Source organism: Mus caroli, chromosome 3 (genome assembly GCF_900094665.2).
Source record: "Mus caroli chromosome 3, CAROLI_EIJ_v1.1, whole genome shotgun sequence".
NCBI classification, from domain to species: domain Eukaryota; kingdom Metazoa; phylum Chordata; class Mammalia; order Rodentia; family Muridae; genus Mus; species Mus caroli.
Genome location: NC_034572.1, coordinates 81,125,929 through 81,139,438, shown reverse-complemented (window position 1 = coordinate 81,139,438; position 13,510 = coordinate 81,125,929). Strand labels below are relative to the sequence as shown.

Below are 13,510 nucleotides of genomic sequence, written 5' to 3'. Positions count from 1 at the left end.
GCAATATGTATTATCTTTGCTGTGCTAACTCCTATCTGCCTAAATGGTCAGTCTGTTTCTGTTTAAATTAACTGTAACCTGGGACAGGACCTGAAAGGAACTTAAGGACAATGTTTGTGGCATGCATAAGCATAAAGTGTTAGTATTTCCTGTTCAAGGTCAATGTTGTTTGTGTTTTGCCTGGATAAATCCTTACAATGTATATGTCTGGTGCAAATGGAAGTCAGAAGTGGGAGATGGCACCAGATTCCCCAGAAATGGGACTGTGGATGACTGTGAGGCACCATGTCGGTGCTGGGAATTGAAATCTGTCCTCTGCAAGAGCAACAAGTGCTTTTAGCCACTAAGTCATCTCTCCAGCCCCATCAAGGTTGACTCTCTTCCAAGTGTGAAGCCTGAGTCTCACTAAGGTGGTGTTTATTTCTCAGTGTGGCACTGGCCGAGCACACCAAATCCACCCCAGCAAAGCTCCTGACAGAAGACACAGCAGGCAGAGAGCACTTGGGAAGGGGTCTTTATTAAGTGATGCTTGAGTCTCAAGTCTGCCAGAACTGGAAATGTGGTAACCCCAACTGTTCCCTGGTTTTCCCAGACCTTCTTTCTTAGCGGAAGGCAGGAAGCCAGCTCCTCTTAAGCACAGCCAAAGCAGCTAGGCCAGTTGGGGCAAGGAGGGGGAAGCAGAAAAGAACCCAGCCCCAGCTATGCTCTGCTTCCAGCCTGAGGGGTAGAACTGGGGTCATCCTGGCCAGAGCCTCTCCTATAGCTCTGCTCTCAGGGTGCTACTCTGCCCCTGAGTATTCATGATCTCTGCTCCTGTGTCATCTGACACTCCAAAAGCCAGCCTGTGCTCAGCCTACCAGGGCTCTAGTTCTGGGGGTGGGCAAAAGGAGGGTACTCTAGGATGGAGGAGGGCCCCAAGTAAGCAGCTCCCAGGGACCTTGCCCCTCTGCCACATTTCCTCCAGCCCTCCCTGGATGGTCAGAGGGGTGGCCTTGGCCTTTGCTCCCTCATTGGCACCCCTTATCCCAGCACAGCAGCCAAGAGCACAAAGCACAATGACTGCTGGTGGGGAAGAGATGACTGCTGGTGTACAGCCAGCCAGCCCACACCCTAAGTGGGCCTGAAAGCTGGGCAGCAGCAGAGAAGTGGGGCCTCCAAGTGTGCAGACCCTGCTTCCCTAAGAGCCCTCACAGCTGGCTCCAGAGCTGCCCTGTTCCCCATGGGAGACAAGGGATGAGGGGGTCCTTGAGGATGGGTGGGGTCTGCAGAGAACCATGCAGACACTCAGTATCTCCCCACTCTTCCCTGAGAGCTAGGGGCTCCAAACTCCCAGCCCCACCCACCCTGAATCTTGGGTGAGGACAGGGCCCTTCTGTCATCCTTTCCTCTCAGAAGTCCAGGAACTGCTCCAATGAAATACAGACCCCCATGCCTGCCCCTGCCCCTGCCCCTGGGGACTGCAGGTTTAAGGTGGAAGGCTGGCCGGGGGTCCATGGCCACTCCTACTCCAAGCACTTCCTCACTTTCCTGATTTCGCCTTGGCAACAGGGGCCCCCATCCTCCCCACTGGCTCCTGGGCCCTCCCTGCAGCCTCAGTGCAGCTGGCCTTCCTTCCTGTTTGCCTGCTTGAGTCTGCATGTGGTGGGGTGACTACAGGTGGTGGTCCTGGTCGCCAGGGAGAACAGGAGAAATCTGGAGTCAGCCCCACGGCAGGGCCTGGGGGCCAGTGTCAACCAATCTCCTTCCACTGCCTGTAGAAGTCTAGAACGTTCTTGACGTCCACACTGGCATGGGCAGCAGCTTGCAGGGCAGCCTGTAGAACAGCAGAGGAAGTCTATGAGGAGTACTAACCCGAGACAGAGGGCTCTGGAAGGGCAATGCAGGAAAGGCAGCTTGTCTGGAGGGTCTCAAGATGTCCACGCTCCCCAGCTCACCCGAGACTCACCTGCATGGGCCCAGAGAGTGCACTGGGGTTGTCCAAATGAAGGCCCGTGATAATGGTCACCATGCCACTTGGGTCCTCCTCCCCTGCCCCCTGGGCCAGAGTTAGCTGTCTGCAGCTGTCCAGGATCTTATACAGAGTCCTGGGAATGCGGAGTAAAGGGAACAAGGTCAGGCATTTCCATATCTGAACTTAAGACTCTCCAGGAGACAGGACAAGCTAGAGACTGGGAGAGTGCTAGGAGATAGAACAGGCAGCTGGTGGCAGTGGGGCACAGAAGCTGGCCCTGGCGAATGTGCTAGGGGTTGTAGCCAAGGATAATGAGCCTAGACATCTCTGCTCAAGGGAGAGAAGGGTTTTGAGCTAAAGCAACTTTGGAATCATGAGAGGGTCCTGGTAGGCTATGCTGACCTTCCCACTCCAAGGGTAGGAGGAGTTTACAGAGGGGTGAGCAAGTCAGCTTCTGACAGGTTCTAAGGGAACACTTTACCAGGCATCTGCATCCTGCCTCTTCAGTTTATGCCGCTCAAAGCTCTTCCCCACCTCCTTCTGGCAGCGAATGTATCTGCAAAGATCACAAAGGTGGGACGGGGGATAGGGAGGGTGCCTCACACAAAGCAGGCCATTGTAGCTGGGCAGGGCATGTCAGCTCAGGGAGACAGGGCAGCTGTGTCCCTCCCATCAGGCTGTTTGGAGCCATTTTAAAGTGGCTTTCTGGACACTGGGCTGGCTTTCTCTACTGATAACATCAAGTTTCTGACTTTCCCAGGGGAGGAGCCAGAAAGCAGCAGAAGCAGACACTTTCAAACTGGAGGTCCTGGCGGTGACCTCCAAACAAGCAGGCCTTGTGCAGCTTCCTGGCCAGGCAGACCAGAGGCAGGATGGAGGAGGAGAGCTCTCTCTCCTCTTGCTCCAAGGCTAGGAAAGAGGGGGCGGGGGCCTAGGCTGAACTCCTGCTTTTCCCTGGATCTCCACCTTCAAATGAGCCCCAGCCAGGAGCTGGGCCCCAACTGTTACTTTTTCCCAGCAGGTGCTGTCTAGAGTCTGCCTGAGAAACACAGGGCAGCCGCTCAAATTCCCTAGGGCTCTCAGCTATTCTGATCTCCTTGTCTCAAGCAGCTGAGACCTCCCAAAGTGGCATGCGAATCATGTGAGCAAGGTCTGAGGCATGGCTCTCCCTCGAACAGAGCAGAGCTCCTGAGCACAGATAGTGGGCACAGGCTGCACAAGATCCAGCCACGTCTGCACTCTCTCACCTGTTTCCCTTTTTAAACTCTGCCTCCAGGTACCGGATGCCATCCCTGGCCCCTGGTTGTTCTTTCTTGAGCAAGTCCAGGCCATCAATCACTGGTGGGCAGAGCAAGAGTTGATAAGGACAAGACAGTAAGCTCAGACTGCAGACCACTCTGCATGAAATTACACGGTATGGGAGATGTATGCAGGACTGTGGTGCCCACAAGGTTCCAGAAGCTCTTTGAAAGTGTGACCACCAGCAACGTGCTTAGCAACTTCCCAGGACCTTCCTCTCATCTATTTCTCATGTCTTCTGCAGCAGTGCTTACATAGATGCCTATGCTGAGGCTGCAGTCCACACGTGGTAGGACTTGACCAAGACCACATATACACACTGGACATCAGATAGGGTCTCTCAATCCCCTACTGTTTCTATCTGCACCCAACCTCCCTGTAAGCTTACCTGTCCTTGGAATGATGATGATGAAGCGGCCACTGGTGGCAAGCTGGCGGATGAGAGGGAGGTGGTAGCAGAGGGCTTGGGTGTCAGGGATGAGGTAGGGAGACATGGCTGACTGAGCTTTGGGCTGCTGCAGGCTCCCTTCCAGTTGGGAGACCTCGAGCTGGAAAGAAAAGGCTGAGTGGTTGAAGCTGCATAGAACCCAGTGGTCTGCGCTGAGAAGACACCAGTCAGTCAGTGCCGAGGTAGCTCTTACAGAGTTCCTCCTATTGCTATGCAGATAGGAGACTTTTCAACAGTGACCTTGGGGAAAGTGCATGAACACAAAGCTTGGGGTAGAGAGACAAGGTGAGCAGGAGGCTGAGCACCAGAGAGAACAGTCTGGAGGGCAGGAAAGAGCTCTGAGGAGTGGACCACAGCCATAGCAGGTAAAGCTGAGAATGGGCTTAAGCAAAAGCCAGACCAAGGACAGGAGGATGTGCCTACCTGTAATCGTAGCTGAGCCATGTCTCTCATGAGCCTGTTCCGCCGAGCCTCCTCCTCTGCCTACAAGGAAACTACAGTTATGAGAAGCAGGGCTATGGTCCCCCCTCTGGACTCAGAGGACCAGGTTTGGTTCGTGTGAAGTCCCTTGACTCCTACAGGTGGGAAGGAAGGCATGGAAAAGGATTCATTCTACAATCCCCGTGGCCGACCCATGGTAGGTCATTCCTGGTACAGGAGACAGCTGAGCATTTTTAGCATGGAAGACACTACCTGTTGTGATATAAGCCCTGACCTCTGTTCCTCCTAGCCAGTCCCCCTCTGGAGATACCAAGCACACACACCCTGGCCCGCTCCTGACCTGCCAGTGTTTTCCCATGTAGAGAGCAGTCCACCCTGTCCACATGTGCACCTGCCTGCCATAGCCCCACCTACTCCTTCCTGCTCCCAGCCTGCCTTCCTTGGTAAGTGAGCCAACTGCCAAAGTCAGAATGCTCACGGTAGTTCTGTCTCCCTCTCAGCACATACGTTCTCAGCAGGCTGGCCTTGTCAAGTGAACCCTCTGACCAGCATACCAACATCCTTCCCTTCTCCCAGAAGTGAGGCTTAGCCCAACAACCCTTCCAGGGTCCTCACCTTATCTGGAATTCTTTCAGTTTCAAAATGAAGTTCCAAGCCCTTCACACTCTGTCCTGTGAGGTAACTGGCACCACTGAAGGCTCTCAGGTGAGCCAGGTATTCCTCAGATTGTCATTTTAATAAGTCCAAACTAGACGACTCTACAATCCCAGTTGCTTGGTTTGACAATAATTCCAGGGTTATGCAAGGCTCACTCCTACTCTGCAGACTCCTGCAGTTAAGAACTACCCCTGCCTGCCGGGCGTGGTGGCACACGCCTTTAATCCCAGACTGGGAGGCAGAGGCAGGCGGATTTCTGAGTTCAAGGCCAGCCTGGTCTACAAAGTGAGTTCCAGGACAGCCAGGGCTACACAGAGAAACCCTGTCTCGAAAAAAAAAAAAAAAAAAAAATTGCCCTGCCTTAAAAGCCAACCGTACCCCTGGGGAACAGTGGCAGAGTTCACTGCAGAAATGGAGCCTATGAACCTCACTTTTTATGCTCAATTGTCACTGTGAAATTTCAAGATCCAGAAAGAGAATCAAGGCCCTCGTGTAATTCCGCTCAGGACTCAGAGCAAGTGTGTGAATCCGCCTGAACGCAGGAACGGGAGAGCCTTATCAACTGAAGGATAGAGCACCACTAGCCCAGCAGCTCAGACAAGTGTGGGTTTCCTGGCCTCAGAGAGAAAACCTTTTCCAGAAGGGCCTGCAAGAGTCTTTCTAAGCCTAGCAGACACTTAGCAGTGGGACAACAGCTCCTGGTGAGCACATGGACTACATAGAAATTAAGCCCCTAAAACAGCATGGAACAGTCAGGATGAGTGGTCAAGTTTGATACCAGGCATGGTGGCATAATGACTGTAATCCTAAATATGGTTAAAAAGAGACTAAATCTGAGACAAATCAAAGAACTACGGTTTTCCCCACAACATCAAAGCCCTGTACTCAACCTGACTTGGTGCCCTGGACCTTCCCTTTGCTTTCCCAGACATAAAATGAGGACACGGGCACCCCCGACACAGGGAGGCTGTGGATGAAAAGACAGGGTACTTGCAAAACAGACTAAGCACAGAGTGCTTGACGGGAGATGGCTCCTTGGGGTAAGTCTGTGACCTGGGCAGAGCTAGAAGTCGTGTGGCCTGCAGCATCCAGCTCTACATGAGAGGGTACTACTACTGTCCCCTGTCCCTACCTCTTTGGGAGCTGTTAGACAAAATGCCTGCAAAACCCCTACAACTTTTCTGTGAAGCTGTGTCACTTCCCCATCACTCGAATTTCAGTGGCTCCACCTTCGTGTCTTCCTGGTCAGGACACCAACAAAAGCCTTAACACAAAAGCTTTGTTTGTAATAAAATGTGCCTGCTCTCACGGCATGGCACGAAGGGAGCTTCTGGGGAACATGTCCCCTGATGTGCTGTCACCGTGTCTACTGCAATGCGACTCAGAGACCTGGAAGCCGCTGGCTCACAGCCTGGAGGGAATAAGAGCATCGGGAGGAGCTGGCTTGGAGTGAAGGGCCCTGAGGCTGGCTGACACACAAGAGACACCAACACTACAAAGGACTAGTGCTAATGGGCTCAGGAAGGACAGCACTGCCAGGGTTGCACACGAGTGTAGACGGACAAGTGAAGAGATTGCCACATTTACCACCTAAGTGTCAAAATACTGACCAGTACCAAAGAGTGAATGCTCAGTGCTTGTGCCAAGCAGCACAGGACACTGCCTGCTCTTTGGATGAGACCATGTCTGTTTGAGTTCCACATTCTGTTCCATTCCCCGGAGCCTTAACCTCCGGTGAAAGAAAAGCATAGACCACCTGCTGATTGTTCCCCACCCAGGACGACGACGTATATGGTACCTGACAAGCACCATCATAACCTCTCCACCCTGACCAGAGCTGATCCTATGTATTCCTGCCACTTGTACATGATAGTAAGCTAGCCAAACAAGGTTCAGTGACTTGTCTATTTCATACACTCAGTGGTGACAGAGATGGTCTCAAGACTAAGGACAGGTCAGTCAGGAGCCACACTTCTTAGGCCTTGCTGGGCCTCCAAACTGGCTTCCTAGTTCTTCAGATGAGAATCACCAGTGCAGCTGAGCCCCTACTCTGGCTCTTCAGGAAGCCCAATGGAAAGAATTTCCAGGGAAGGGAAGGCTGACTTACCATACGGAACTGGGCCTGGGCCTGCTGCAGCAGGCTCTCCTGCTCAGACTGAGCAATGCTGACAAAGATGCCGACCTCTGGATTGAACTGCAGGATGCTGCCTTGTAAGCGAGCAACAAAGTGCCCGAAGCTGCGGATATAGCAGATGCGCACCACCGACTGTGGGGAGAAGGGAGATCCAGCTGATTTGAGCAGGCTCTCTCAGCAGCACCTTCAATCGCCTTTGCTCTCACTCTCCTGTCACCCTGTTAACCTCCCAGCAGAGTGGCTCCTTGGAAAGGCACATAGTCTATAGAGTGGGGAAGGCACCACGTTGCAGACTGTGGTCTCCCTTCCACCACCTGCTTGAACCTGCTTGCTCAAGGGTGGAGTTTCCTGCTCATTCGTGCTGCCACGCCCACTGCTGGACCCTGTCGGCTTAGCTGCTTGGAGGCACACACGTGTTCGCCCTGCTACTGGATCCCGAGTTACTTGGCGGGAAATTGGGTTCCCTCCCCCTTCCTTTATAACTGAATGTTGGAATTAAAAAGGCGGGCTTTGAACATGAAATCGTCTTAGCCCCATTCTTTCTTCCGCCCCGTCTAGATTCCTCTCTTTTCAGCTCGAACTGCCATTCTCAGTTGAACCGTTCGTGTTGTGGACTGCGGGCAGGCTGCAACACAGACCACATGTAGAAAAGGAAGAGGCTAGCAGGGCCCAGGGACTCCTAGGAGTGCTGAGCGCAGTTCAGCGGGGCAGCACTTGGTCAGCAGGTATGGGGCCATTTGATACCCAGTACCGCAAAAAGATGACAAAAAAGACAGAAAAGGCACTGCGTCCAGGAGTCTTGGGTTGTAATGCCATCTCTCCTCAGGCTCTTAGCTTCGCAAATGTAAACAAGAGAAACTTAACCAGGATCTCATTTCTCAATTTTTTTTTTTTTTGGTCAGTAAAACCCTGCTTCCTCTCTGCAAGATATAAATCTGACCCAGAACCCTAAAATATAAAGCCAAGTACAGCCAGGCTTCTCTGGCTGTGGAGAAAGCAACCAGGAGGAGGGCCAAGAAAACTCAGTAGCCTGCCTGCTTGGCTGGACTTCCCTTTGCTGCCCCCAGATGGCCTATGTGGTGAGAGACTCAAGGGAAAAAGCTGGTGACCAAAGTGTGTGCTTTCTGGCTCAGCTACTCAGACTGATGGTCGGTTCTGGGCTGGCCGAGAGAGGATGATTCCAAGCCCTGATTAACTTGCTCTGCCCTCAGTAGAAGGAGGAGAACGGAAAAGGAGACACCTGTCAAGATGAGTCTGTGGCCTTGATAATCCCAGCCTTGCTGCCCTGTGTGATGAAAGCCTGGGCCTGTGGCATGAAGTCTCTTACCTCCTCTAAAGCACTGAGCAGGGGCCGATCTGTGTCAAAGTTAAAGCGTCTATGAGCAGCCCGCAGAGGAGGTAGGTTACGCAGTGCCATGTCCTCTGGGAGCAGCAGGCTAGCAGGGAGGTCAGGCAGCTCACAGCCTTCAAGGAGACCTTGGACTTCGGAACACAGAGCCAGGCCTAGGCAGGAGGAGACAATCAGAGCAGTGCCCTGGGGAATGACCACATAGGAGATACAAACCTCCTGTAGGGAATTACCAGGCTGAGATAGGACACAGCCCTAGGACAGATGGTTGGAAGGGGAAGGACAGACACCAAAGCTGGGAAACTGGAGGAGAAAGTAGGGCTGGAGAACAAGGACAGCCAGCCTGGGAGGACCCTTGATGACAAGGAGAGAAGGGCTCTTGAAGAGCAGCAGGCTCGTCTCGGGAGGCAGAACAGCAGGGGCTTTCTACTCGGGAGCTGGAAAAGGGGATGAACTGGTGATCAACTCTGGATGTAACTCCTTCAAGCAGCAGAGATGACTATGACAACCCTGGCTCCCAGCCTCCTCCCTGTTCTCACTCCTTCCCCAGGGAGCACACCCTATTCACATGAGACCACCAGCTCACTAGGAGCAATAGTGTGGAAACTGGAGAGGCCTGGACTATATGCTGACTGCTATGTGAGAGGGAGGCGCTCCTTATCCCAAATGCTGTTACAGGACCGGGCCCCACCAGGTTTGATGGGGCCAGTGAGAGAGAATAGTCTTAGGGCCCCACTCACCAGAATCCTGGAGCTCAGCAGATGCTGGCAACAGATTCAGCAACACAGACAGGCGGTTCCACAAACTTTGAGAGCTCTGGGGAGAAAAAGGAGGAGTCCTCCAGCCAGAGACAATGCAGAAGAGCAGCAAGAGGGCAAGCATCATACCTGAGGACTTGTGTTATAAGGCCCACAGGGACCTGATAGGCAGATTAACAACAGAAAGCGCTCATGGAGGACTAGGAAAATGGGACCCAGCAGGGCCCCCGGAGCGGTTTTCTGGACTGTGAAAATGAGAGCCAGAGGCTAGCTTCTCCTCTCTAACAGAAACTCACAGGAAGGAAACAAGGCCTTTCACAGAGTGAGACTCTAACGCTGAGCGCAAGCCTAGCGCAAGCTCAAGAGCAAGCCTCTGACCCCAAGGTGGTGCAGGCCCCACACAGTCCCTATGGCAGCAAGCCTGGCAACAGCGCTCCCAAGGGGTGACCTCAGTCTTCAGTCTTGGCTGGAAAGCCTCAAATCTGCTCCACGTTTCCATCTCCACTGCTGCCCTCTGCTTTGCTGTCTCTTTCCTCTGAATTCTTTCATGTTTACTGAGCCTGGTCTCCCGTACTACCCAGAATGTCAGTTACTATGGCAGCTCTGAGAGAATAAAGCAGGATGAGCAGCTTCCTCTGCGCCCTGGCCATACACTCTGAGGGAGAAGGTCATGTCTACTGTTGCCGGGCCAATTAGGTTCTTGGCAGATCACCACACAGCTGCCTAGGCCCCTTCCTATCTCATCACCATTCCAACCTTTTAGGACCTGAAGATTAGGACATGGAATAGACACCTGTGCACACACAATGATGAGGTCAGGGTTGGTTCGCAGCCAGTCCAGGAAGACCTTCACAGCAGGAAGGAGGCCCTCAGCCATCAGGGCCTGCAGCTTCTCCTGAAGGCTGCGCTCGTTGCGACAGGAGCGGTTGCTGGACTCGCTCCCCTCTGACTCAGAGCCATCTTCAGAGGCTGGGTTGGGCAAAGGAGAGAAAAGAGGCTAACACCATTTGGCAACAGGCTTCAACATTTTCAGGGAACATTACCCACTCATCACAGCCAACCTAGGGTCTGCGTTCTGATGTCACTCATTGTCAAATCCGTGCCCCATTACTCCAGGTCTACTAACTTTTAAACCAAGAGCTTCCTGCTAGGATTAAAGGCATTAGCACGATAACTGACTACACTTAAAATTTCTTCTTTTTTTTTTTCTCGTTGTTTGTTTGTTTTTTTAGAGACAGGGTTTCTCTGTGTAGCCCTGGCTGTCCTGGAACTCACTTTGTAAACCAGGCTGGCCTCTTAGAAATCCACCTGCCTCTGCCTCCCAAGTAGTGGGATTAAAGGTGTGCACCACCACTGCCCGGCTACTTAAAATTTCTTTTTTGGTTTTTCGAGACAGGGTTTCTCTGTGTCCCCCTGGCTGTCCTGGAACTCACTCTGTAGACCAGGCTGGCCTCGAACTCAAAAATCTGCCTGCCTCCGCCTCCTGAGTGCTGGGATTAAAGGTGTGTGCCACCACACCCGGCTACTTAAAATTTCTTAAATCTTAAATCTGTCAGGCACTATGTTAAACACTAGGAACACAAACAAAAGGCCTATAAGTCAGCTCAGTCTAGTCTCAAGACAAGTAGGCAGGAAGGTCTCAGCGGACAGCAGCAGGTGGTGGTTGCACTGTGACAGATGGCAAAGGTAACTCACAAGGAGAAGATCTCACCGGCCTCAAGCAAATCCCACATGCACTGAGTGTTCTTTTTAAAGATTTATGTGGTGCATATATTTATTTAATCCCAGCACATAGGAGGCAGAGGCAGGCAGACCTCTGTTTGAGGCTGGTTTACAGCCTCCAGGACAGCCGGGACTTCATAGAAAGACCTTGTCTCAAAAACAAAACAAAACCAAACAAACAAATAAGAAAAGCAAAGAGTGGGCTTACTATGGCACAAAGGAACAATCTTTAACATGCCTCAGACAAAGGGGACATCCTGTACGAAGTCTGAAGCGTTTACAACAGGGATGGCAGCTCTTCCACTACAGATTGCTAAACTGAAGGCAAGACACCACCCTAGCCGCTGGGGAGCAGCTCAGTGTGTAACACGAGGCCAGCATGCACGAGTTACTAGGCTGCCTTCTCCAGGAGTAGCAAAAGAAAAGACAACACTCCAACAACGTCTAGCCTAGTGCTCAGGAAGCTGGATGCCATGAGGGAAGGGAAGTACAACTTCCAATATGAGGAGAGAAGGGAGTGAAGCTGGAGCAGTCTGCAGTGGAAAGCAGCAAGACAGCAAACGTTCTGGAGGCTGGAAATGAGTACGTGCACAGGACAAGGATTCTACAGTGACAGCAAAGCCCCAAGGGTGAGGTCACTCTGGGAGAAGGTGGACTCTCTGCACCCACGCACCTGGTTCTAAAGGCTTGTCCATATCCCCGTTGACACAAGGCCTGGGACTGACCACACTGTTAGGTTCCGTGGTGGGCTGCAGGAGCAGGTTGCTGAAAGTGGGAGCCAGTCGGAAGCAGCGCTTGGTCTGGAACATCTGGGTGGACATGGCTTGTAAATTGCTGGCAATGCTTGCTTCACTGGGGCCCAGGGGGCCATTGAGGGAATCTGGAACCTCTGATCTGGCCTGAGGGGGCTCCTGGGCTGGCAATCTTGTCCCCTCCTCATCCTCCATATCTTCCAGGTCTGACCGGGACTCCTGGCTGTTCATTTCTGAGTCTGTCTCTGCATCAAAAGCAGTGCCCCTGCCTTCCAGGCTCTTATCAGAGCCACTGTCTGAGCCGTCACTGGCCTGGGCAGAGTCATGGCTAGAGTCAGATTCAAAACCCTCACTCAGGTCACTGTCATCACCAGCTTTAGGAGGATGGTGGCGGCGGCGACGACGTAGACAAGAGAGTCGGGAGTGCTTACGGCTCTTTCTGCCCTCATCAGCTTGGGGCACCACAGTGGGAGGCTCAGGCTCTGGCTCCTCTTTTTCTAGTGCTTCTTTTGACTCTGGTTCATCTGTGTAAGAGGGGAGAGGAACAGAAAAAAATATAAGCTGGAACATGTCCTCCCACACCACCTCCCACTGGGTATGGCTTCCCCTCCTGACTCCCAAGTCCCAGGTAAACGTTCCAAGCATAACCTCCCCCAGCCTCGAACCTGTGCCATCACTCTGAAAAGCTGAGACAGGGTTCTCGCCCTCTTCCAGCTCCGCCTGCAGCCGTATGTTGACATGATTGATAAGGTGGGAGAAGAGGGCCAGGGTGAAAGCAATGGCTGCACTATAATGCTTGGATCCTAAAACCAGGAGAGCAGGAGTAAGCACCATCAGTTCCACCCTGTCCTGCCTGCTGTCAGCTCACCCAACCACCCAGCTACTCCTCAAAGCTGGCTGTGTGAACAAGGCTTTAAGTGTCTGGAGTAGTATCCACCTTCCCAAAGGGAGCATGTCCCAGCTCACCCACACTTCTCATGTAGGTGCATCCTCTTACCCTAGTTTACTTCCCTTGGCCTTGGGACTGTTCCCACAGAACAAGAACAAGACCCTTGGATTCCTAGCACTGCCTCTCCTACTACCTCTGCCACAAAGGGTTTCAGACTGCCTAAGTGCTCCAGTAGCAGGGCCTGGACGCTGAAGACTATGCCTGACTATGGAGGGGTTACCTCTACACACCAGGATGTTACCCAGGTAAGAAAGGGATTACCGTGGAAGAAAGTCTTGTGACTACACTGCAAGCAGAACAGCGGGGAGCAAAAGAACATGGTAAGGGGTACCTGCTCTCTTTAAACTGTGCACACCCATGAGGCAGATGATGGCCATCTGAAAGATGAGCAGGTCGGGGAGGAAAGCATATCCACTTTCACACTCCTCCTCATCCTCGTTGGTTAGACCAAGGTTGGGTGAGGAGGGCAGGTAGAAGAGGCAGAGGTTGAAATCCTCTAGGACTGACTGGCAGAGTGAGGTCAGTTCTGAGTCCACGGAGCTGTGGAAAGGCAGGAGGGACAAGGGACGTCAGTGATGGGCTGGAGCTGGTAAAGAACTATGAACGCAGTTCAAGGGTAACATATTTGTCAAGCATGCATACGGCCATGGGTTCAACCTTCAGCACATCAAATCAATCAATCGACCAATCAATCTGTTGTGTAGGCCGGCTCACGCCTTTAATCCCAGCACTAGTGAGGAAGAGGCAGGCAGATCTCTGTGAATTCAAGGCTAGCCTGATTCACATAGCTACATTGCAAGTTTCAGGCCACCAAGGGTCACACAGTAAGACTCTGTCTGGAATAGAGACTGTGGGAATTGGGGGTCTGAGGGAGCTGATGTCAAAAGAAGACAAAATTGATGCTTCCTAGTATGAGCAAGGCCCTCAAAACACAAAGGAAAGAATATGAGTGTCTGCCGGGCGTGGTGGCGCACGCCTTTAATCCCAGCACTCGGGAGGCAGAGGCAGGCGGATTTCTGAGTTCGAGGCCAGCCTGGTCTACAAAGTGAGT

At 52.6% G+C, this 13,510-nt stretch overlaps 1 protein-coding gene across 2 annotated transcripts in view; it reads right to left on the bottom strand.

Moving 5' to 3' along the window:
- Positions 1 to 497: 497 nt before the first annotated feature.
- The window catches only part of Smg5 (SMG5 nonsense mediated mRNA decay factor), a 27,687-nt gene continuing 14,674 nt past the window's right edge, over positions 498 to 13,510 (bottom strand). For both annotated transcript variants that reach the window (XM_021157488.2, XM_021157489.2), the window contains exons 10-22: positions 12,791 to 12,999; positions 12,176 to 12,313; positions 11,432 to 12,034; positions 9,830 to 10,005; positions 9,019 to 9,094; positions 8,258 to 8,433; positions 6,904 to 7,062; positions 4,122 to 4,181; positions 3,639 to 3,798; positions 3,199 to 3,289; positions 2,433 to 2,507; positions 1,946 to 2,084; positions 498 to 1,813 (exon numbers count right to left, since the gene is read on the bottom strand). In XM_021157488.2, coding sequence (XP_021013147.1) covers positions 1,730 to 1,813; positions 1,946 to 2,084; positions 2,433 to 2,507; positions 3,199 to 3,289; positions 3,639 to 3,798; positions 4,122 to 4,181; positions 6,904 to 7,062; positions 8,258 to 8,433; positions 9,019 to 9,094; positions 9,830 to 10,005; positions 11,432 to 12,034; positions 12,176 to 12,313; positions 12,791 to 12,999 — 2,146 coding nt within the window. In that variant the 3' untranslated portion in view covers positions 498 to 1,729. The remainder of the gene's footprint in view (positions 1,814 to 1,945; positions 2,085 to 2,432; positions 2,508 to 3,198; positions 3,290 to 3,638; positions 3,799 to 4,121; positions 4,182 to 6,903; positions 7,063 to 8,257; positions 8,434 to 9,018; positions 9,095 to 9,829; positions 10,006 to 11,431; positions 12,035 to 12,175; positions 12,314 to 12,790; positions 13,000 to 13,510) is intronic.